We start from the raw sequence: 24,199 nt of genomic DNA, 5'->3' as shown, positions 1-24,199 counted from the left end.
TAGTATTAATACTAGCGACAAAAAGTGTGTGGGGGCGGAGAGGGAAGTGTATTGAATAGTTGCCTAATTAGGTCCCAAGAAGTCAGGTAAGCAGTTTCAGTCTGGAGGTTTTGCAAACCTACACTGTCTAGTGAAGTAATATGCTTTTGGTTTAGGACTTAGTATGCGCAGCTCAAGAGTGAAAATAGTTAATTCTGACGAGTCGTCAGTGCAAGTGTTTGTAAAGGAAAACGCTACTATTCTGTTAAGCTTCGTGATTAACTGCTGGCAAAAAGAGACAGAGTCAGAGATGGGGGGATCACATTTTTAAGAAGTTGTGTAACCCTCTTCCTTTTAACTTTTCAACAGGAAATGGCACCTCCCTCTTTAAATGAAGATACTGCATTAAAACACATTTGTAGTTAGTGTTTGTGACAGTAAAGAAATGGTTTGACTTTAAAACAGTAAATTAACCAAACATTCCTTCCTAGTGAGATATATTACTCCAAGGGGAAAAAATTGAAGAAACTTTAATCTTTTTTCCGTATTCATATTGTCAGCAACAACATTCATATTCTTATTTTGGATATATATACATGTATATGTATATTAGTATAAACCATATAAGTAATTATATCTTCCGGGAACCAAGATTATCAGTATCAGAAAAAAGAAATACAAATGTGAAATCAAATAAGTAAAAACACTGCAATCCTGAACTTAGAAATATTTGTATGAACTCATGAGGCATTTATTTTGGCCCTTAAAAAAAAGTCTGTTCATTGTAAAGGCCAAGAATAATGACCAACCCAATGCACGCTCCTATTCTCCAGATCATAACTCTGAATATAATTTACCATGAAAAGTCACCTGGGTTCTTCTGGGAGACCAAGGGCTGATTCTAAGACTGGGGCAAGAAATCTACAAGAAAGCCTAGGACATGTAACTTGTATCAGAAAACAAAGAAGAAAGCAAAAGATTCAGGAGGTTCCAGCAGGTCAAAGATAGGAAAATTTTAGCATTCAAAAGTAATAACAGCAACTGATCGAAATACATACTGTGTTAAAAATGACTGTGCTGGTTTTTAAAAACATCATTGGTCACCTTTTGAGGATGCCAAGAAATCACATTCTGAAAATGTAAAAGAATCAAGCATCCTGCCTTTCCTGTTACAAACCAAATCTCAATCAGTCAATGTGGGAAAGTTCTTCTTTATGGAATTCCAGATAATAAATGCAGAAGAATGGATAGATCACCATTTTGCAAACCCTGATTAAATAATGGATCTAGGTAATGCTCAACAGTGAGTCTAGAATCCCCAGATGAAAAGCTATTGGGAAACTTCATAGTGGATGGATGGGGCTGACAATATTCGAACCTGCTAGAATTTTAATATCCCCTAAGAAGAAACAACTAGATATTAAGTGTTATCGGAGGCAGTAGAGGATCACGACACCACCTGTGTTGAAGTCTTGGCAGAAGAGATGCAATCAACAAAATCTAATATGAGAAAAACTGCAGTTACTTCAATATACAAATTGCAAGAAAAGAAAGAATTGAAAGAGAAATCTTCAGTTATGTGTGGAATCTAAAAAGCAAAATAAATGAACAAACAAAACAAAACAGACAAATACAGAGAACAAACTGACGGTTGCAAGATGGGAGGGGAGTTGGGGAGCTGGGTTTAAAAGGTGGAGGGATTAAGGAGAACAAATTGGTAGTTACAAAATAGACATAGGGATGTAAAGTACAGCATAGAGAATATAGTCAATAAGATTGTAATAACTATGGTGACAGGTGGGTATTAGACTTATCACAAGAATCACTCATAAGATATAAATGTCTAATCACTGCTGTACACCTGAAACTAATATATTAAATAAGTGTAATTGAAAAATTGAAAAACATTAAAAAAGAAATTAAAAGTACATAACACAAATACAGGATCTTGTTTGGAGCCTGATTTGAACATACCAACTGTTAAAAATTTAAGCCTATGAAAATTTTAAGTTCTAATTTTATGATATTAAAAATTTTAAAGGTGAGAAATTTTGGTGTGTTTTTTTTTTTTTTTGCCATAATCTTTTAAGGCTACATACATAAATATGTATGGATGAGAACATACAATGTCTCAGAAAGAGCTCAAAAAGGAAAAAAAAAAATGCTACATAGATGGGATTATGTCAAAGAATAATAGCCAACTGAAAAGAGGTCCCAGGGGAGAAAGTTGGAACAATTTGAGCAAGGACATAGTATTGGATTATAAGCCAGTTATAACTCAAAATAAATATCCATGAGTCTATACTGATATATGAAGAGACAGACTGTTGAATATATTAATGGAGAAGAGACAAATCAAGCAAAAGAATTCAAAATGATTTCTGTAGATACTCTCCCCTTAACGGAGTGGAAATATAACTCCCCTCCCTTAGGTGTAGACTGCGCATAATGACTTCCTTCCACGGTGTATAGTATGAAAAAGGGAAAACAAAATTCTGTAATATAGAAATTTCACAAACTCTAACCAGGTGTTCCTGGAAAACATTGTTATAGAACATGTTTATAGGGCATGTACTTGATATGATGCAATTCAAAAGGCACTTGAACCTCTATAGTCTTCCCTCCAATAACCCAAAAGTCCAGTTCTTTGAGAAAAACATCAGACATTCCAACAATGAGGCATCCTACAAAGTGCCTGACTAATATTCCTGGAAGTTGTCAAGGTCATCCAAACAGAGAAAGTCCGAAATACCGCTACAACCAAGAAAAGCCTAAGGAGACCTGACAACTCAATGTAACATGGTATCTTGAATGGAATCCTGACTCAGAAAAAGGACAATAAGTAAAAACAAAGGAAATCTACATAAATTATGGAATATGGTAATATATCAATATTAGTCCTATAATTTTAACAACGTATCCTACTAATAAGTTAGTAATGGGGTAACTGGCTGTACTGTCTTATCTATTTTGTAACTCTAAAACTGTTCTAAAAATATACATATTAAAAAGTAGATGCAACTTAAGTTTGCTTCAAAACAATGTGGGGAGTGTGCGCTTGGGGGGTTGTGTCAGTAAAGATGCAGACAAGATTGACCATAAATGCATAATGTTGAAACTGGATGATGGGTACAAGGTGATACCAATTTTCTTCTAAATTTGCTTGAAAGGGCTACATACAGTTTTAAAGTTTTAATATTGCTTTCTTTCATCAATGCTAACATAGAGTGACGACCTCTTAGGGAAAAAACTGATCACACGTGTTCAGTTTCCAAGACCAGGCAGAGGCAGCCATTAATTTGAAAAATCTTGTAAGATTTTAAGTGGTTACAGCCACTCAAGTGACTTTTGAGGAGACAAGGTCTGCCTGTTTGAGCTCGAAATTTGCCCCTGGGGTTCCCAGGCACATCTTTCTAGAAGCTAGAACAATAGTTGTATTAAGTTTCCGCGGAGGAATTTCATGAGCCCACAGCCTTCGTATCACCCCGGGAGAAAGGACGTGCCACTGAGGCCAGATCGCAGCTCCCCTTCCCGACACGTGGAGGGTGCGCGTGCGTCACGGAGCGCACGTGGGCACGGACTGCGCAGGCGCGGCCAGCTGGCGGCCAGCTGGGCATTGGCGGTGAGCGGAGCGTCGGGAGGTGGCTGGGCTGCGGGCCTCTCTGAGGGCCCAGGAGGACGCCATCACGGCCAGGATTCAGAGACAGGTCGGGGTCAGCGGCCCTTTTGCCTCTTTCCAGGTCAGGGTTCCCAGGCGCATGGGGGAGTGAAAGGGACTGCGTGAGGGGCTTGGGGCTTTGGTCGTTGAGGGCTGGACGTTGGGCACTGGACGTTGAGGTCGGGCGTTGAGGTCAGGCGTTGAGCGGGTACAGAGGGCCTGGAAGTAGAGAGAAGGTGGAAGGATGGAGACCTTGGAGCCTTGGCTAGGAAGGGCTTGTCTAGGGTTGGAGGTTTAGGTGTGGGAGGAGACCGCACTGCGGGAGGAGCCAGAAACACTGCTGGAATTGAGTTGGTGGGCACGCGAGGGCCCTGCAGTAAGTTTAGAATGATTCTCCAATATGTGAATGTCCACTTGTATCCTGTTAGAGGACCTTTTCCCCCATCTCTCTAAAAGAAAGGTTTGTGGATTCAGTGCCTTTGTTTAACTCAAAGCCACTATGTAAACAATACTAATCATTTTTAGACTTTTTCCCCTACCTGCTACCGGAAAGGAAGATGCACCACTGCTTTGGCTTAGATGTGGATAAACCAGCACGGATTTATTTAAAACAAGTGTTTATAGCATGTCCTGTTTGTGCTAATCTCTTTTCTTGGCACTCGGCTCCTGCTATAAATATACTTGCCTTGTTATTCTCTGGTTCCCATGTCGAGCCATCCTAGTATTGAATGCAAAGTTGCATGGCTTAGGGTTCTGACCTATTTTAATCGCAGCTGTGTAAGGTACTGGGGGTGGGTGGAGGGGTGGCCCCGCGTGGTGGCGCATGGCGGCGGAGTGGTATAAAACTTAAATACTAGAAATAATACGTTTTATAAGTACTTAGCACAGCCACTGTGCTGTCATTACATACAGTCTCAAATTTAATCCTCATGATTAGGAGTTATAAAGAAGTTACTACTGATAGCCACATTTTACAGCCACTGAATTCTGGAAAGATGAAGCCAAGTAGGAATAAATGCACATTCTTACAGGTGGTATTCTTGTTTTATGTTGAAATTCAGCCGTAAAAGCTGTTCTGATTCCTGAATATGGTGGTTACATAAAATCTATGTGTTAAAATTCATAGAACTATGTCAAAAGAAAAAAAGTCAATTTTATCATATAATTACACATTAAAAAAATTAAATTCCAATTGATTTAGGTGATTGCAACTTTTATGTGTAGTCACAGTAGTCCTTACTGCCTGCTCCGAAAGCTCCTGCCTAAATGGAAGTAGTGTTCAAAGTCAGGGTTTGGAGATTCTCTCTGCAGCCTGGCTATTGATTCCAACATCTGGAATCCTGTGCTCAGGGGAGTCACTTCACTGTGAGAGTTTCTGATGAACTAGAGAAAGTGCAGAATTGTGAGGAGTCTGGAAGGTGAAGGACCTTGGAGACATGGGGACATGATAGGCAACTCATGTCTCCATGAGTTGGTGTGGTCACAGGGCAGCAAGAAGAGTCGGTCAGTTGGGAAGAGAACCATCTTATAAAAAAGAATGCAATTGGATTTCCAAAATGAGAAGGAAAAAAGCTTCTAGTTATAGAACAGATCTAGATGTCTATTTGCCCTTGACATTATAATGAAAATTCCTGAATAGGGAGAGGTAAGTGAGATGTCTCACCATAGGTGAAAGCTTAAATCCTTATTTGCTGCTGAAACTTCTTACAGTGGGTCTAAGATTGATTTTGTTCTTGTCGTTGTTGTTCTTAAAGTCAAATTATATTTAATGATTTTTGACTTTGGAAGAATTGATGTAAGACATGAAGTTTTGCTGTTAAATTTCAACCAGATGTAATTCTCCACCTAAGACTGCCAGATGTAGTTTTGATGCAGGACAGGGCAAATTCCCCTGAGTGGGGGGAGACCAATATCTGCACTGAGAAGAGGGTTCTTGGGGAGAGTATAACAAAGAATTCAAACACTCCAAAGTCCGAGTCAAAGGGAAAGTTTATTAGAGAAGGGGTAACTCTCTGTAGACAGAGCGTGGTATCTTCTTAAAGGCAGAGTGAGAGAGCCTAAGAGAGACTCTGAGGGACAGATAATAGAGACGAAGACAGTGAGAGAGAGAAGTAAAGGCACTGAGAGGGACCCCTAGTGTTTGGGGAGTTTAGTTTGTATACATTCTTTAATTCCTGTGAGTTACAGTTTAAAGACTTTGTTTACCCTTTTTCCTTTGATACGGACATACAGTGAGGAAGGGGAAGAGTATGTAGCATGAAAGGCCTGCTGGCAGTTCCTAGCCTTTAATCAGTAAATTTCTTATGGTTTTAGCCATAGGGAATGAATGATTTTATTTTGTGTAGGGTGCCACTTAAAGACTCTTTTCCCTGTTTTTCTTTCAGGGTGTGGGGAAATGGGTTGTTAGCAATCCCAGCTGAAATCTTTCTTTGTTCTGCAGGTTTCCTCATGGTCTGGCTGCAGAGCTAGCTGATCAGCACATTGCAGTCTCTGAATATAGCTCGATTTAACATTTAACCTATTTCCCATTTGCCTGGAAAATACTCGCCAGCGGCACTGTGCCTGCAGCATTTACCCTGAAATAATTCTCGAATTACAGTCCTAAACTTACCCCCAAAGTTTGTCACGAAATATCTCGCTTTTATTATTTTTGCATCGCTCTAGTATATTGATAGTTTTTGGAAACAAATGACATCATTCTATTTAAAACATTCTGTTTTTAGTAATGGTATTTCCATTTACAAAATACAGTAATTCTCGATCACTGAAAATGTCAAATCCTAGAAAACACAGCATTCCTACGTGTGGATATTAACATCATTCTCCGAGAGTTGTTAGCTGAAGATTCATTTAATGAATTTGATTTATGTATACATTTATGTTACATTAGAATTAGAGACAACTTCTGTTTAGAAATACCTCCAAAAACAGTTTTATATTTTCACATTGAAAACCAGTCAGATTTGCTTCAACCTCAAAGAGCATGTTTATGCAAAATTAATGCTGGCAGCGAGCTGCATTTTTTTTTTTCTAAACGGGAAATGGGTTAAGTTCTCTTGCCTCCTCCCTATATTTGTTTCAAACAGTGAATTTCATTTTCCCTGTCCAAGTTGTCATGAAAACAGTGCAGTAGTGCTTTTATGGTTATATCTTATATAAATATATTTTGACTGTCTCATGGTGCATAGCACCGTGGTAGGTGCTATAAGTAATCAGAGGGATTTTTGTTTGTTAATTTTTTATAAATAAGACTTGGTTCCTACACTCAATCAACAATCTACAAGACAGACATAACTGATTATAGGTAACTAGTACAGAATAGTAAGGAGCTGATTGAGTATGGATTGATGGCCAACCTTAATAAAGAGAAAGTGTTGTGGAGCAATCAATTCTAAAACCCATGAAGCCAGTTGAGATAAATTGTGAGCCTTTATTAGCCGGCCAGTGACTGACTCTCTACCACGCAGGGTCAGAGGAGATCAGCCCCGAGCTTCCAGAGGAGGCAGCTTGTAAAGCTTAAGACCATATCCTGGTGGTCTCCTGAACAAGCAAGCAAGCAGATTATAGAAAGCAGATGTTGGCTGTAGACATCTTACACAAAGACAAATGTTTCCTGGGAACTCTTAGATCAAACAGGACCTAGCAGGCAGTTTCGTTATCTGCATCCTTGTGGCTGTCAGTGCTTTCCTGGGGGCTGGCGCCTGAAGATATCACTTCCCTGTGACTGATTTATTGGAAAGTTTTTCACTCCTACAAAAGGAAAGGTTATTCCAGAAGTTACGTTGCTGCATATTGAGGTCCCACTGGTGTTTTGAGATGACTGTGGTTTTGTGGTTTAAATATTACTGTGACCCTTTACTTGGTTTAGAATTAAGTAACCACACATTAGAGAAAAGGGTTTAATTTAATATGCTATGGTATTTTAATCTTTACAATGCTTTTTTTGTAAAGGTAATTCATCCTTAAATGTAATTTGGAAAATGAAAGACACTGAAAGATTTCCTCATCAACCTACCAGCCTCAAAACACTTACTGTTATTTAAAATTTAAAGTTTCATTTTTTTACATATTTTTTTTTACGGTTATAATTATATTAAACATATAAGATTATTTTTTCTGATTTTTCGTTCTAACAGACATCTTACAATGTTTTGAAAACTAGGATTCACAATTGTGTTATTTAGTAGTAGCAGTACAGTTATTTTTTTTCCTAATTTTTTATTTTTTTGCCATCTTAAATGGACATTTGTACATGCAGGATTTTTCAATATTTAGGATTAATGGGATAATTTTTAGAAGTAGAGTTACCAGATGAGTGGCTAGGAACATTTTTAAGACTACTTAGATATATATGAATGTATATTTATTGCCAAATCATTTCTCAGAGCATATTAATTTATGTTCCCTTCAGTAACGAGTGTTCTTTTCAGTTGCACCCATGCTTGACAAACTCAGTTATTCAATTTGAAATTTTTCTTTTTCTCTTTTTTTAAATTACAGATAAGGTTAAATTTCCTCCCCCTTTTGATTATGTCTTCATCCTCTCTGCATTCCGTTTGTGACTTTTGTTTATTTTATTGGTATCTCTATTGATTGGGCTGCAAATAACAGAAAACCATGGGTTTATCTGATGCCTGGACAGATCAGAGCTGTTGGGGCAACCGGAGGATACTGCCAGGCAAACCAGATTCTTTGCATTTTCTGCTCCACTATCCTTGGGGTGTACCTTCATTATGCTTATCGCAGCATCGGTCACCTTCAGGCCTCAGGTCCACGTTTCAGAAAGAAAGGGGTGAAGGATCCTGTTAGTCAGATCTGTCCCTGTTTATAAGAAAAGGACAGAGCTTTCTGAGAAGCCCCACTCAGAACTCTGAACATGGCCAATATTACTCTGGCAAATCAGGTTGGAGATGGCATTTGGGTCAGTCAACTGCGACGTCTGCTGCAGTATCTGGATTTTTTTTTTTTTTAACTCTATATCCCACTTTTTAAAAGATATCAAAATTGTTTGTATTAATACTTATTTCCTGGACCCTTTAGTATTTTTTGATAAGTTTTTAACTGTTCAAATCGTGTTTGCTATCATTTCCTTGGTGATATTTTATCACTTTTAGACTAAAAACAAAAATAAAAACAAACCCTTCACCCTCTACTCCAGTGAATTGCAAGCTGATATCTCTGGGAAGCAAAACCTGAGATGGAGATTTGTGTGTAGAGTGATGAGTGAACGTGGTCTGCATGACATTAGCTTTTTTTTGGAGTTAATTAAGGTGGCCTGTAGTGTAGCTTAGTATATGCTTAGAAAAATGAGTGTTCTTGGTCATCTTAGTCCCTTAGATAAAATTTATTGTTACTAGAACATTTATTGCTTGTTTCCTGTCTCTGAGTAGTGTCTAAGACATATGTGTCCTTATTTTGCATTGAATTTTTTTCCTCCACCTCAAACTGATGTCATTGTGAGTCAAAGATTCCCTTGGACCCTTGTGTTCTATTTTATCTGCTGCTAATATTAACATTCCACCTTTTTTGGGTTATTTGTATACCACATGTTTAGTCCTTTTATTTTCAACCTTACCATATAATTTTGTTTTTATATGTGCCTTTTGTGCATAATACCAAGCTGGATGTTTTCTCCCTGGGTCTCTCTTTTTCTGTTAATTGAGACCAAATCATTGATACTTAGATTTCTTGGGCTTGGTTCTGTCATCTCATTTGATGTTTCTATTTACCATGCTTGAACTTTTTTTCTGTTAGATCGAGATTTTTTTTAAATTATGCATTCTATTTTTATTTTTCCGGTAGTTACCTGATACTTTAATGTATGTCCTTTATATTTCTTGTACAGAGTCTAGAGTTGCTCAGTATTCAAATCTCCACCCAATTTCACCTGGAATTTATCTTCCTTTTGCAGTTTCTCAATATTTCTCTTACTGCATCCAACATTGCAGTTCTTAGTCTGATCCTTCAGTTTAAGCGTGCTTATGGCTGCAGATGTGCTCTCCCTGGCAGCTGCAGGATCTCCTACCGTAGCTGCCCATCTGCAGTGCATGCCTTCTATTAGGGATCTTCTCAGGATATGATCCCCTGAAAGTTCCCCCACCTTTGCATATGCCTATGTATTTTTATTCTTTCTTTCTTTTCTTTTCTGGATCATCATTGCATTAAGCTAGGCCTAATTTAAAGCAAGACATGGGATGGGAGTTTTGGAACACCAAGAGGGAGGATTTTTCTGCTATTTATCTTCTGTTCAAAACAATGTTATACAACATTTAAACATTACTCAGCCTTCTGACTTCTTTTTTATTTTTCTTCTGAAAAGCTTTGGGAGGATGGGCAAAGTTTTGCCTGTGGTCTACAGAGTAAGCCGTAGGTCACTTCAATAAGAGTCGTTTGTCCATTTTTATTACTTCTCCCGGGTAGACAGTATTCTTTAAGAGGAAAACAACAAACCAGCATAATTTCTGGGTAGAGGTTTCTCAGAAGCACTTTGCAACAATGTGTGTACTTATTTTCACAGAAAAGTTCACATAGATAAGTCTTTAAAAGTAGTAGATGCAAGTCAAAAGTTATGGAAACTCAGCTGGAGATTATCAAAGCAGAGGATTTGGAAAAGAGAAATAGGGGTCAGCTGAAGAAAATTATGAAGGATGACTAGGAAGAAAAGCGTTTACCAGGCAGATGAGAGCAAGGGCATTCTGCGTAGTGGGCTCATATTCAAGGCCATGGCATAAAGTAGGAGAGCGTGGAAGGATTCTGAGAGGCTAGAAAGGTAAGTGATGAACCGATTTAAACAATAACCTCTGTTGTATTTCACCATTAAGTTGTAGGCTTTAGGTTGGAAATACATTTTTTTAAAACATGAAAGTCCTTTTCAATTCCTGCTGTTTCAAAAGCTTTTAAAGTAAGGGATAATGTCCAACTCTTTACTTTTTTTGGTGTCTCTCGAGGTAGTCTTGTTGAATTCTGTTAAACTGGAGCTTGTTCTTAATGGATAGAAAGTTCTTTTCTTGTGTTTGTAGATATCATGGTTACATCTACTTAGGAATTATTCGTTACGTAAATGAAATCACTTGTGCCTGTAGTGCTTCTACTTCTGTAATTAAAAGTTGCCGTTTAAATATATTTTTTCCCTTAGACATCTATGAATGTTAAATTGCCACTTAATAGAATGTCAAGAAATAACTTGGAGGCATCTACTTGTAAAATGACAGAGCCATTTAATTTTGAGAAAAATGAAAGCAAGCTTCCACCACATGATTCTTTAAGAAGTCCTGGAGGACATCCTAACCACCCTAATTTCAGGTTGAAAAGCCCAGAGAATGGAAATAAAAAGAACAATTTTTTGCTTTGTGAGCAAACCAAACAGTATTTGGCTGGTCAGGAAGACAATTCAGTATCTTCAAACCCTAATTGCACCAGTGGAGAAGTGGTTGGATCCAAAGGAGATAGGAAGACATTGCCAACAGGTGAGTGAAAAATTGCAGATTTAATACTACATTCTGATGGTTTCTTTACTTTTCACAAGTATACACACCACTGGGCTATTAACACAATAGCCAAATGGCAGCTGTACAGTATTTGCATTTAAATATTAGTTTAGAAAGAAAAAACAGATACAGACTAGCCATCTTTGGCTATATTAATCACAAAAAGGATTCCTGAGAAGGGAATATCAGCTGTGAATTCCCGCCCCCCCCCCCCCCCCCACAGAGAGCTGTGCATGCTAGGAACACAGAAAGGAAAATGAGTTTTCTAAAGATGCGCCATCCTTTAAAAGTGCAGTATTACGTAGAGTTTATGCATGTACAAGCTCACAAAGGTATATCTAAGACATTAACTTGTTTCATTTTACTTAAAAATAAAATTATTCCTTTAGCCCTAATCCTAAAAACCTGCTATTTAAGGAGGCGGGGCCCTGGTGGAATTTAGCCTCTTTGAACCTCTATGAGATGTGACCTTTTAATATTATGGTGATATACTTCTTAGCGTGTGGCCCTTAGGCCTCTGGGGTTCCTAAAAAGATCAAAACTATTTCTATAATAATATTAAACATGATCTGCCATTTTAGCTGCTGACTCTACACTGATGTGAGCAAAGGTGGGTAAACTGCTGGAGCTGTACTAGCTCAGCTTTAGGCGGCACGCCATTGAGGTTTTCATCGTCACATACTTTGTAGTTCAGACAAAAACAAAGCCAGAAATGCCAGTTTTACTTAAGAATGTCCTTGACAAAGCAGTAAGAATTATTAACAAATCTTGACCCTGCGTACATATATTTTTCATATTTTATATGGGAATTGTCGCTAACTTCCACTGCATACTGAAGTGTGAAAACCACTTGTGAGATTGTTTGAGTTTTGAGCTGAATGGAAACTTTTTTCCAAATATCATTTTCTCTTGAAAAGAATTATAACAAACTATAGTTACTCAGACCTAGTTATCTGGCAGTCATTTTCTTGAAAATGAGCAGTTGAGTCTGTCACTTCAAGGAAGACCGCTGACAGTATTTTGTTGCCAAAGATAAAATTCAAGCTTTCAAGCAAAAAATGAGAATTTTACAAAACTTGTATCTGTCACTCTGATTTTGACAGCTTCCCACTACTTAAAGGCATTTTTTGGTGAGATGCCTGATGATATTAACACATTTTTTTGATACTGTATAATGAAATGTGTCAACACTTGAAAGTTCAGCATAACTCAGTTTCTCAGTCTTTCCCAGACGACCAGTGCATGATGTTCATAGTCATGCTTGGGTGAAATTCCATTCAGAGTGCAAGATCAGTGGGTTTTCATGTGAGTATGAAGAATTTATTGATACAATTTTAGATTTCACATGGCAACTAACCCTTAAACTACCATTTGAGTTTCAGTGTGATAGTAAAGAAAAATATTCAGTTACTTAAGAAGGCCATTAAATATTTCTTTTTGCAACCATCTATCTGTGTGAGTTCAGACTTTCCTTAGATACTTTAATCAAAGCAACATAATCACAACAGATTAATGCAAAAGCAGATATGCAAATCCAACTATTGGTTGCTTTGGAAAATATAGGTCTTTTTCTCTAAAATCTATATATCAACATATAATACACTTATTTTTAAATTAAATATTTTGAAAGTCTTAGTTGATATTTCTAATACTGTTTTAATTTCTAATAATAGTAAATATTGATAGACATAAGCCATGTAAACAAAAGCTCTTCAAGGTCCTCAATAATTTCTAAGTGTAAACGAGTCATCCCGCGTCCAAAAGTCTGAGAGTCGCGCTCTTAGTGAATGGAGAAAAGTTCACAATGAGAGTAGTAGCCAAGGAAATTTCTCGTTCTTTTCCTTTGGGAAAAGTAGGTGTTGCTTATAGTGTAACTTTAAGGCTTTATTTGAATTTATATGGTATAGCTTTATTTGAACATTACCTAATTATGGTATTTTATATTTTCAGGAAGAAAGTTAATATTTGGCTTTTATTAGGCTTTATGTTTTTCCTCCCCAGGAAACTCAGTGTCACCATTAGGTGTTGGAAATAATTCACCACCCAAAGAAGTAAATAACGTAAGTTTTGGGTTTTTTTTCTATTTGGTGTTTTTGTTTGGGGAAAAGATTCTAAACATTTTTTGTAGTGTATTAATAAAGAAGTATTCAATATGCAGGTATTTAAGGTCAAACTTCCTTGTCTTAACCTAGTACCTTTCTTTTCTTTTTGTTTTTAGGCAAGGCAACCCTTGTTCGACCTCACAGATTGCAATGACCTTGTCAGTTTACAATCTCTTATTTTTTTATTTTTTATGAGTACAGTACCTGGTCTTCCTAGGTGGTCTCCCATCCAAGTACTAACCAGGCCCGACCCTGCTCAGCTTCCGAGATCAGACAGGATCGGGCTTGTTCAGGGTGGCATGGCCGTAGACTCCTCTAGTACCTTTCTTAAGAAAAAATTCAACGTTTCTTTATTGGGTAATTGTAGATTGACGTACAGTTGTGATAAGTGGTAGAGATTCTGTGTGACCTTTACCTAGTTTCTGCCCGTGGTCGCATACTGCACAACTGTTGTGTAACATCACGGCTAGGATATTGACATTGACATGACACAGAATATTTCTTTTACTACACAGTTCCCTTATGTGCCTTTTTACGGCCATATCCACTTCCCTCCTGCCCCTACCCCTTCGCCTTCCCCTTCATTTACCACTGACACAACAAATCTAACCCATATTTCCAAAACATTGTCATTTTGAGGATGTTATATAAGTGGAATCATTTTGAGATTGGATTTTTTTCACTCAGTGTAGTTATCTGGAGATTCATCTAGGTTAGGTTGCTGGATGTATCAGTAGTTTGATTCCTTTTATTGTTGAATAGTATTCCATGGCTTGTTTAACCATTGAAGTACATTTGGATATTACAACTAAAATGGCTATTAACATTTGTGTGCAGGGTTTTATGTGAATATAAGTTTTTTTGTTAGTTTTTTGCTCTAGAGTAAATGCCCAGGAGTGCCAGTTCTGGGTCATAGTAGTAGTTGCATATTTAGTTTTTTAAGAAGTTGCCAAAGTTTTTCTGGAGTGGCTACACCATTTTATATTCCCACCAAGAATATATGAGTGATCCAGTTTCTCTGCATCCAGCAACCTCATCAGCGTTTGCTGGCGTTAATATTTTTATTTTCCCCTTTCCTACAGATGTGTGGTGATAGTTCGTTGTGGTTTTAATTTGTGTTTTCCTAATGGCTAATGATAAACATCTTTTCATGGCTTATTTGCCCTCTCTGTATCCTTGGTGAAATATTTCTTCATGTATTTATCCATTTTCTAATTTGGATTATTTTTTTTACTGCTGAGTTTTGAAAGTTCTTTATATATGCCAGAGCCTAGTCCTTTGTGAAATGTGTGATTTGCAGATATTTTCTTCCACTCTGTCACTTGCCTTTTATTCTCTTATAGGATGTTTAGTAGAGCAAAGTTTTTTAATTTTAATGAACTCTTTATCAATTCTACCTTTAATAGATTATACTTTTGGTGTCAAGTCTAAGAACTTGCTATTTTATATCTAGAAAATTTTGAGGTTTCTTTTCCAAAAAGTTTTATAGTTTTACATTGAAGTTTGGTCCATTTTGAGTTAATTTTATCAGACTTAGGTTGAGGTTGAATTTTTTTTTTTAAATGCTATCTTTCCCACTGAATTGCTTTTGCACTTTTGTCAGAAATTTGTGCGGCTCTATGCGAGGATCTCTATTTTCTACTGATCAATGAATCCATCCCTCCACCAATACCACGCAATATAGGAGCTATGTAAGAAGTTTTGAAGTTGAGTAGAGTGATTTCTCCCTCTTTTTCAAAATTATTTTAGCTAGTCTAGTTTCTTTGCTTTCTGATAAACATTTTAGTGTAATCTTGTCTATGTCTACAAAAAAAAAAAAATCTTCCTGGGATTTTGATAAGAATCGCATTAAACCTACAATTGACATCTTTGCTGTGTAGAATTTTATAATCCACGAACACAATCCATCTCTCCATTTATTTAGATCTTTGATTTCTTTCACTTTGTAGTTTTCAGCTTAGAAATTTTGTGAATGTTTTGTTAGATTTATACTTAAGTACTTTTTTTTATTTTTCAGTGATTGTAAATGCTGTTATATTTTTTATTTTTGTGTGTCCTCATGTTCATTGCTAATATATATTTATAAATATGGTTGATCTTGCATGTTCATCTTGTATCCTGTGACCTTGCTGAAGTTACTTATTCTAGGAGTTTTTTTGTAGATTCCTTGGGAATTTGTACATAGACAATAATATCATCTAAAATTAGGGACTGTTTTATTTCTTTTCAATGTATGTGCTTTTTATTTCCTTGTCTTGCCTTATTGCACTGGCTAGAACTTCTAGCACTTTGTTGAATAAGAGTGGTGACAGTGGATGTATTGCTTTGTTTCCAGACTTCGAGGGAAAGCACTGAGTCTTTCACTATGAAGTAAAATATTAACTGTAAGATTTTGTAGATGATCTTTATGAAGTCAATGAATTTTTCTCTATTCTTGCTTTTCTGATTTTTTAAAGTCATGAATAGATATTAAATTTTTAAAAACGCTTTCTTCATTAATATTGTTATTTTTCTTTCAGCCTATCGATTTGATGGATTATACTGATTTATTTTTTAAAATACTTTGCATCCCTAGAATAAATCCCACTTGGTCATGGTGTATAATTATTTTTATATTTTGCTAAATTATATTTGATACCATTTTGATAAGGATTTTTACATGTTTTGTGCAAGATCTTGGTCTGTAATTTTTTCTTTTCTACTGTCTTTGTATGGTTTGGATATTAAGGTAATACTAGCTTTCTGGAAAAGAGATTGTATAGGTGTTAATTTTTCTTTAAACATTTGGTGGTCTTCTGTGAAAACCATCTAGGCCTGGAAATGTCCATTTTAGGAGTTTTAAAATGGTTTATATTTATATTTAATATTTATAGGGCTATTTAAGTTACCTTTTTCATATTGTGGTAATGTGTGATTTTTGAGGAATTGGTTCATTTTGTCTACATTATAAAATTTGTGTGTATAGAGTTGTTCAAAATAATCCGTTATATCTGTGCCTTCAGGAGCTATAATAATATATGCCCGGTTTTGTTTCTGTTACTGCTAATTTCTCTCTTCTCTATTTTCTTCATTGTCAGACATGCTAGAGGTATGTCAATTTTACTGGTCTTTTCAAAGAACCAGGTCTTTGTTTCATTGGTTTTTCTCCAAGGTTTTGTTTTTAATTTTATTATGCTTTTATCTTTATTGTTTCCTTTCTTCTGCTTGCTTTGGGCCAGTTTTATTCTTAACTTTTAGGTTCTTGAAATGGGAATTTAGATTATTGATTTGACACTTTTCCTCTTTTCTAATATATAAATATAGTGCTCTAAGTTTCCTTGTTGACAGTGCTTTAACTCGTCTCACAAATTTTGATATGCTGTATTTTCATTTTCTTTTATTTCTGTGTATTTTTTATTTTCCTTGAGATGTCCTCCTTTGACTCATGAGTGTTTTTAGAACTGTATTGTTTAGTTCACATATGTTCGGAATTTTAAACTTTTTCAATAGTTGCACTAGGTATTAAATTATATTTATAACACATCGTAGTCTGCTGGTGTCATGATTTTACCAGTTTGGGTAAAGTGTAAACACCTTACTTTTCTTTACATCCATTTAGTCTTTAATATCTTCTCTGAATAAATTTAGAACCATTTCAGACAGTGTTGTAAGTTTTGCTCGAACTGTAAAACATAATTTGTGAAACTCAAAAGAAAGTCTGTTGTATGAACCTATGTTTTTATTTGTTTTTTCCTCCCCTTTTGTTCCAACACTCTTTCCTTTATCATTTCCTTTCACATTCTTTTAGAATAGGTGACAAATTCTGTCAGTTTTATTTTATTGAAGAATGTCTTGACATTCTCTTCATTTTTGATATTCTCTTCAGTTTCGAAAGATATTTTTCTTGGCTAAGTTTCTTAGTTACTGAACCGTTATTTTCTTTCAGCACTTGAAAGGTGTCGTGCCACTTCCTTCTGGCCTCCATGGTATTTGATGAGAAATCTATTCTCTTTTGAACTGTTTTTTCCTTCTAGGTAAGATGTCATTTCTCTCTCTGCTTTTAGGCTTTTTTCGTTGTCATTAGCTTTAAGAAATTCGACTAAGATGTATCTTCATGTAGATTTCTTTGAGTTTCTTCTCTTTGAGGTTTACTCAGCTTCTTGAATTTTTAAATTTATATTTTCTGCCAAATTTTGGAAGTTTTGGCTGTTATTTGAGCAATTCTTTAGCCCTGCCTTCTCTCTTCTCCCTTTCTGGGACTCTGATGATGTGGATGTTAGATCTTTTGTTTTAGTCGCATAGGTCCCTGAGACTCTGCTCATTTATCCCCACCCCCACTCTATTTTCTCTTGTTCAGATTAGGCAGTTTCTATTATTTAATATTCAAGTTCACGGATTCTTTCCTCTATCCCCTCCATCTGATGTTGAGGCCACCCATTGCATTTTTAATTTTTGTTATTGTACTTTTCAGTTCTAAAACTTTCATTTTCTTCCTTATATTTCCTGTTTCTTTTCTGAGGCTATTTTCATTTGTTTCACAATTGCTCGTTGAAGTATTGATGGCTGCTTTAAAATCTCTGTCCGAGAAACTCAACATCTCTGTCATCTTGATGATGACATCTTTTGATTTTTTTTTTCATTGAGTTGTGATTTTCCTAGCTTCTAGTATGACAAGTTTTTTCCTACTGAAACTGGGACATTTCCAGTATTACATTATGAAACACGATCATTGAAATTTTCTGTTTTGGCCAACTTCCTCTGACACTGCTCCATCAGGGGAAGGAGGATGCTACCAATTGGAAATAGTCGTCCAGGTTTCCCACGCAGCCTCTGTTGACACCTGAGGGGGTGCTCTTCTGTGCTGCTGAGTGAGGATGGGAGTTCCAGCTTCCCATTAGGCCTCATATGGTACCTCCTTGGCCTAGTGGTGAGTGCCTCGTTACTGCTTCCCATGTACTCCCTTTTTTTTTTTTTTTTTTTTAGGTGAAGCAACCCATGGTTGACCTCATAGATTGCAAGGACCTTGTCAGCTTACAATCCCTTATTTTTTATTTTTTACACCTACAGCACCTGGTCTTCCTATGTGACCTCCCATCTAAGTACTAACCAGGTCCGACCCTGCTTAGCTTCCGAGATCAGACGGGATCGGGCTTGTTGAGGGTGGCATGGCTGTAGACCGCATGTACTCTTAACCGACATGGGTGGGGTGAGGTAGGGAGAGAGTGGCCAGTCCGAGGGAAGATTGGAGATGGGAGGGTTTGGAGACACTCATTAAAATTGAATGGCGGTGAAAAAGTTCGGCCCTGTATGAGGTTTCCTCTTACACCACCTCAGTCATGCTAGGGTTGGGAGTAGCTCGTTACTGCCAGGTGGAAGCCCAGGTTCCCCATGTGGTCTCCTGCAGGCATGAAGTGATGGCTTTCTATGCTTGTTGGCCTTGTCTGATACCGTCCTGGTGGGAGGGTGGAGGTGAAAGCTGAAGTCTAAGCTCCCCACTCCACATTTGCTGATGGGAGTGAGGCCACAATTTTTTCTCTGGTATTTGTTTGGCTAAAGTTGATAAAAAGTTTTCTGTTTTGCTGGACTGCCCCTTTCCAGGTTTTGGCTAGCGAGCGCAGGATTTTTGTTGGGGCTTTTACTGTTGGTGCTTTTTGGTGTTTCTGGGTTTCTGGCTTCCCCAGCACCCTGTTTGGGATATATGAGGCAGAAAGAGAACTCAGAGAACTCATCGCCGTGTCCTTCTGTGGGTCCCAAGATTCCTAGCCTGTCTGCTCCCTTCTTTCAGAGTTGGGTTATATGTTTGTTTTACATATAAATCTGGAGTTTTTAGTTGTGCTTAATGGGAGGAATAGGGAAAAGTATATCTGCTTTATTTTCCTAGAAGAGGAAATCCCAAATCCAGTATTTTAAAATACATCATTTTAATATTGCTGTTCTCTTTTCTTAATAGAAGCCTAGCAATAATGTGTCTCCTGCAAAGTCAAAAAAAATACACAAGTTGGTTGAGAATTCCCTGTCCATAAATAATCCAGCGCTCTTCAACTCCTTAGGACCTCCTCTTCGGTCAACTACTTGCCATCTCTGTGGCCTGTTTGGTAAGGATGTCGTGCTCAGATGTCAAAGATTATTCCTCTACACATTTGAAAATATTTTTATTATGGAAAATTTAAAACATATTAAGTATAAACAGAACAGTATATATAAATCATGTACCCATCTCTCAGCTTCAGCAGCTATCAGCATACTGTCATTTGTTCGTCCGTACCTCCTCTTACTGCTTCTTTACTTGATTATTTTTATAGGCTTTTTTTTTTTTTTTGAGATAAAACTTCCTATGCATTGAAATGTACAAATTCACACCACTGTCAAGATGTAGAACATGTCCATCTTAGGACGTTTCCTCCTGTCCTCCCCAGTCCCCAAACTCCCTCGAGGCAGCCACTGGTACTGTTGTTTTTCCACCGTGAATCAATTTTGCCAGTTACAGAATTTCATATAAATGGAGTAATACAATGTGGATTCTTTTGTATAAAGCTCTTTCATTTAGAATAATAATTTAGAGATTCATCTATGTTGTGGCACGTACTAATTATTTTTTATTTGTCACCAAGTGGTATTCCATTGTATGATTATACCACAATTTGTTTATCTGTTCTTTTGTTGAACATTTTACTGTGTCCAGCTTTGGACTATAATGACTAGAGCTCTCTATATTTTTTACACAAGTCTTTGTGTGGACATATGTTTTCATTTCTCCTAGGTACATACCTAGGAATAGAATTGCTGAGTCAAAAGGGTAGGTATATGTTTAACTTTATAAGAAACAGCCAAACCATTTTCGAAAGTAGTTGTCTCATTTTACTTTCCCAGTGGTAATGAGTTTTGGTTGCTCACATCTTTGTCAACATTAGGAATTTTCAGTCTTTTTAATTTTAGACCTTCTCGTGGGTGTGTAGTGGTATCTCATTGTGGTTTTAATTTGCATTTCCCTCACAATCAATGATCTTGAGCAGTTTTTCATGTGTTCACTGGCTATTTGGATATTTAGCACCTTCATTTTTTGTTTCTTTTTGAGTGGAGGCATTCGAGACCAGCCTCGTTTTGTTGTTATATTTTTGTTCATTTGTTTTTAGATAATTTGTTTCTGCCTAAATACTCATAGATTTTTAAAAATACTTTATTTCAAAAACTTCCTGGGTTTTCCTAGGTGTGATTCTGTTTGTTGGTTTTTGTTTTGTATTTTTTTAATGGCACAAGGTAAGCCACATCAAAGTCTGCTTGCACCGGTCTGTGTTCACTGCTACAAATGACCTATTTCCTTTCGTTTTCCTTTTGTAACGTGTTCTGGGCTCTACTTCAGCTATGTTTCCAGTCTGGCCTCCCTCTCGTTTTCATCTTTGCACTCTCTGCATTTTGAGAAGAGCTTTAAAAGTTTAATCTTAACACCTAATCATAAACCGCATAATCTTCTTGATGTGATTAATAGAATGGTGTTTGATATATATGGTCTATAAAAATATTTTGCTTTGAGCAACAGATATTTGGAATAAAACAATGGTGATGTGTTCTGTAGGGTCGCTGAGGTGTTCCCAGTGTAAGCAGACATACTACTGCTCCATAGCATGCCAAAGAGGAGACTGGTCAGCACACAGCATCGTGTGCAAACCTGTGCAGCAAAAGTAAGTGTGATTTTTTTTCATTCATTAGAGAATATAGCATTTTGGGGGTAGTATAAGGATCAAATCAGGTAAGAAAACTTTAGCTATATAGAGGTTGTTACTTTTTACTTATTGTGGTATAACAGTGTACAAATCTGAAATGAATAGCTTTACAGTTTTCACGAATATAATTTTATTAGTACGTTTTAATGAAGAGGAAATTTAAGGAATTTCATTAAAAACTAATCAGCTTTCTGCTTTTGTAAATATGCTTGCTTTCTGCAGATAGCCTTGTTGCATGCAAGAGCTCCCTGGCACTTTGCTCGACTTATAAATGTAACTGTTTATACTCCAGCAGCTCCCCACTCTCTGTGACAATTTGTGTTTACTGGTTACCCATAGCACCTCCTGCCCTTCTCTATGTTACTACTTGAAATCAGCATAGCAACTCCTGCTGTATGTTAACAGTTTATGTTCAAACTAACCAGATTATGCAAAATTTTCCTATAAAGGGAATGTTTTAACTGAGCCCACTGCCCAGATCTTCAAAGCACTAGCTTGTCTGAGACCGCGCGTAATAAATTTGAATTCTCTTTCTCTCTGAGTTGCTGTTTGGTATTTCTTTGGACTGGGTTTTGGAGCTTTTGGGATTTTTCCACAACATTGAGTTAGATCCTTAAGTGAATTTGTTTTTATAATGACTATAGCTTTAGAAGGCCTTACTTTTAAGCATGTATACTTCACTCAATTTTAACAAGGGGAACTCTCACAATGCTTCTTGAATTGTGATTTTGAAATACGAAATCTTACTTGCATGGTATTTGCTAGTTTACAAAACAATTTCACATATATAACCTCGTTTGATCCTCAAAACTCTGTTTAGGTGATGTAGGGATTATCTCCATTTTACAGATAAGAAAACTGAGGCTTGGAGATTGTGGCTGTCTCCCTGTGCACAGGGTGGACCATTGCATAGACAGCATTGAGTTGTTTTGTTTTGTTACTGCTGTGATTCTTTCTGGAAGAAGCTGTTTTGCTCTTTCTGGATTTTGTTGATTGAGACTTTAACATAATTGTGGCCCCTACTCTTAATTGGCTCTGTACTGTAAGTATTATAATCAGTTGCTTTATTTCAGTTTCCACAAACTTGAAGATAATAAATCACCTTTTGAAACAAGGAACATGGAAGTGAAAACCGAGGTATGGCTTATTTCTCCATTTCACTAGTGTTTATTTAAGAATAAGTTTCCTGCTGAATAAATCTGTACACCTTAGTGGTTGATTTGATGGCTGTTGGGGGTCATTGAGAATTGTTTATGCCCAGCCTTTTTCCCAAAAGGACTTGCGATGGTTGTATCTCAGCGTAAAATCACTTGGATTACTGAGGGAGTCCCTTTGTAGTTCCTGCAGGCACATGTTCTCTAGCTTTGTGTACTGCATTCTAAGGGAGCCCAGTTATCTCAGGAGCTTTTTTTCTATTAATACCTTTCTTCTATTTAGATAACTATATGTGCTAAATCATTGGTAATCTGAAAAATATTGGTTGTATTCAACTCATTTATAGATAATTTTTAGCCTTCTCTGGCTGATACTTTAAAAAAAAATTGGTACATGTCTTAGTGGGGTTCCTGGGGGTTTAGTTCTGTGCACGGTGGGATTAGATATTGTTCTAAGACAGGATGGCTCTTTCCCCAGTCCTTATGGACAAATCCTAAGGTTAGGGGCCAGAAAGGCAGTCTCCTCTCAGGGGCCACTGTGCTGAAATGTTAATAAACCCCGAATTCTCAGACCCTGTTGAAAAAGTATTTATATGTAAACTGCCTCCCCCCCTAACCCCAACTCTTTGATAAAGGCAACATTATCTTCACCATCACAGCATGATTCTTGGGTGATCCCAGTGTTGTGTACCCTACCTGTGGACCGTGGGTTTTAGGGACTTTTGAAGGTGTACAATATTTTTTCTGTTATTCAAGCCTAAGAATCAGGCTAATTTGACCTTGATTCCAGCAAATAATGGCCATAGTATCATTGAAACGTGCTTATATGTAACTCACTTATGTGTTTTTTTCAAAACAGAGTGACTGTTTACTTGGAGTTACTAAAGAAATAGCCATTTGTGCTGATAAAACAATGTTTTCTGATTTGAGACCTCTACAACTCAGGAAAACCATGGAAATAAAGGTATTTATTGTTTAATCTCCACAGACAGAGATCCAGAGAACTATAGATTTTAATTTCCTTGTTTCCTATTTTGATGAAAATAGGTAGCTACAAAATATAATCTGATGAATGTTGATAAAGATTGCAAAACCTGTCTACAACATTTATTGTATCCTAGTTATAAAGCTTTAAGAAATTCACATTTGTGTGTGTTCCCAGTGAATTATTACATCTTTTTTATCTTTGAAAGGGTACAGTTACTGAATTCAAACACCCAAGTGACTTTTATGTGCAGTTGTACTCTTCAGAAGTGTTAGAATACATGAACCAACTCTCTGCGAGCTTAAAGGAAATATATGCAAATGCGCAGGAGGAAGATTATGTTCCTGTTAAGGGGGAAGTTTGTGTTGCCAAGTACACTGTTGACCAGGTAATCTCTATTGAAATGAATTATTTAATAAGATGTTTTAATTTACTTTGGTCACATCGACTTGACACCAGAGCTTTAATGATGCATTAGATGGCTTAAAAGCCAGACTGTGGTTGCTCTCCTGTTTCACTTCCTGAGTCAGTATTCCAGGCTCTGCTTGATTACTTCCTCTCTGTACCAGCCCTCTCCAGCTCTGTTTATAGGTGCCTCAATTGCTACAGTCATCGCTAATCTTAAAGCTTGTATTTATTTATGTAGCTGAGGCATTAGTGTTTCATAGTGCCTACTTGGCTAGAATAGCTTGGTAATAGTTGCATATATTAAAGTGGCCTAATTAGACAGTTTTAGGGATTTCTTAGCAAGATTCTTAGAATATTACGTTAACTTATTGAATGCCTCAGAACCTTAGCCTTTTCTTTGCACGTTCCATAGGTTGGTTGAGAGTTTTTAAACCTAAGATTGTGAAAAGCTGTTTTGAAGCAGAGTGCCATTTTATTTCGCTTTCAGACCTGGAATAGAGTAATTATACAAGATGTTGATGTGCTGCAGAAGAAAGCACAAGTCTTATATATTGATTATGGAAATGAAGAAATAATTCCAGTAAACAGAATTCACCAACTAACTAGAAACATTGACTTGTTTCCTCCTTGTGTAAGTCTCTTTTACTTTCTAAATCTCTAATAGTGTCCCAAAGGAGCTGGGTTGCTTGTTTAGTCTGCCATGGTTATTATTAAAAAATACCTATT

At 36.8% G+C, this 24,199-nt stretch overlaps 1 protein-coding gene and 2 pseudogenes across 1 annotated transcript in view; 1 reads left to right on the top strand and 2 right to left on the bottom strand.

The window, feature by feature from the left end:
* Positions 1-10,778: 10,778 nt before the first annotated feature.
* TDRD1 (tudor domain containing 1) overlaps positions 10,779-24,199 on the top strand; it is a 36,200-nt gene continuing 22,779 nt past the window's right edge. Inside the window, exons 1-8 of the mRNA XM_039871152.1 lie at positions 10,779-11,103; positions 13,126-13,184; positions 19,156-19,300; positions 20,779-20,884; positions 22,000-22,063; positions 22,940-23,044; positions 23,274-23,453; positions 23,961-24,104. Of these exons, the coding sequence (XP_039727086.1) occupies positions 10,779-11,103; positions 13,126-13,184; positions 19,156-19,300; positions 20,779-20,884; positions 22,000-22,063; positions 22,940-23,044; positions 23,274-23,453; positions 23,961-24,104 (1,128 nt within the window). The remainder of the gene's footprint in view (positions 11,104-13,125; positions 13,185-19,155; positions 19,301-20,778; positions 20,885-21,999; positions 22,064-22,939; positions 23,045-23,273; positions 23,454-23,960; positions 24,105-24,199) is intronic.
* Positions 13,419-13,537, bottom strand: LOC120609885 (uncharacterized; annotated as a pseudogene).
* On the bottom strand, positions 18,264-18,382 carry LOC120609880 (uncharacterized; annotated as a pseudogene).

The sequence above is a fragment of the Pteropus medius genome, unplaced genomic scaffold, assembly GCF_902729225.1.
Source record: "Pteropus medius unplaced genomic scaffold, Ma_sr-lr_union100, whole genome shotgun sequence".
NCBI lineage: Eukaryota > Metazoa > Chordata > Mammalia > Chiroptera > Pteropodidae > Pteropus > Pteropus medius.
Note: the sequence above shows the minus strand (reverse complement) of the source record. Positions and strands in the feature narration are given on the sequence as shown.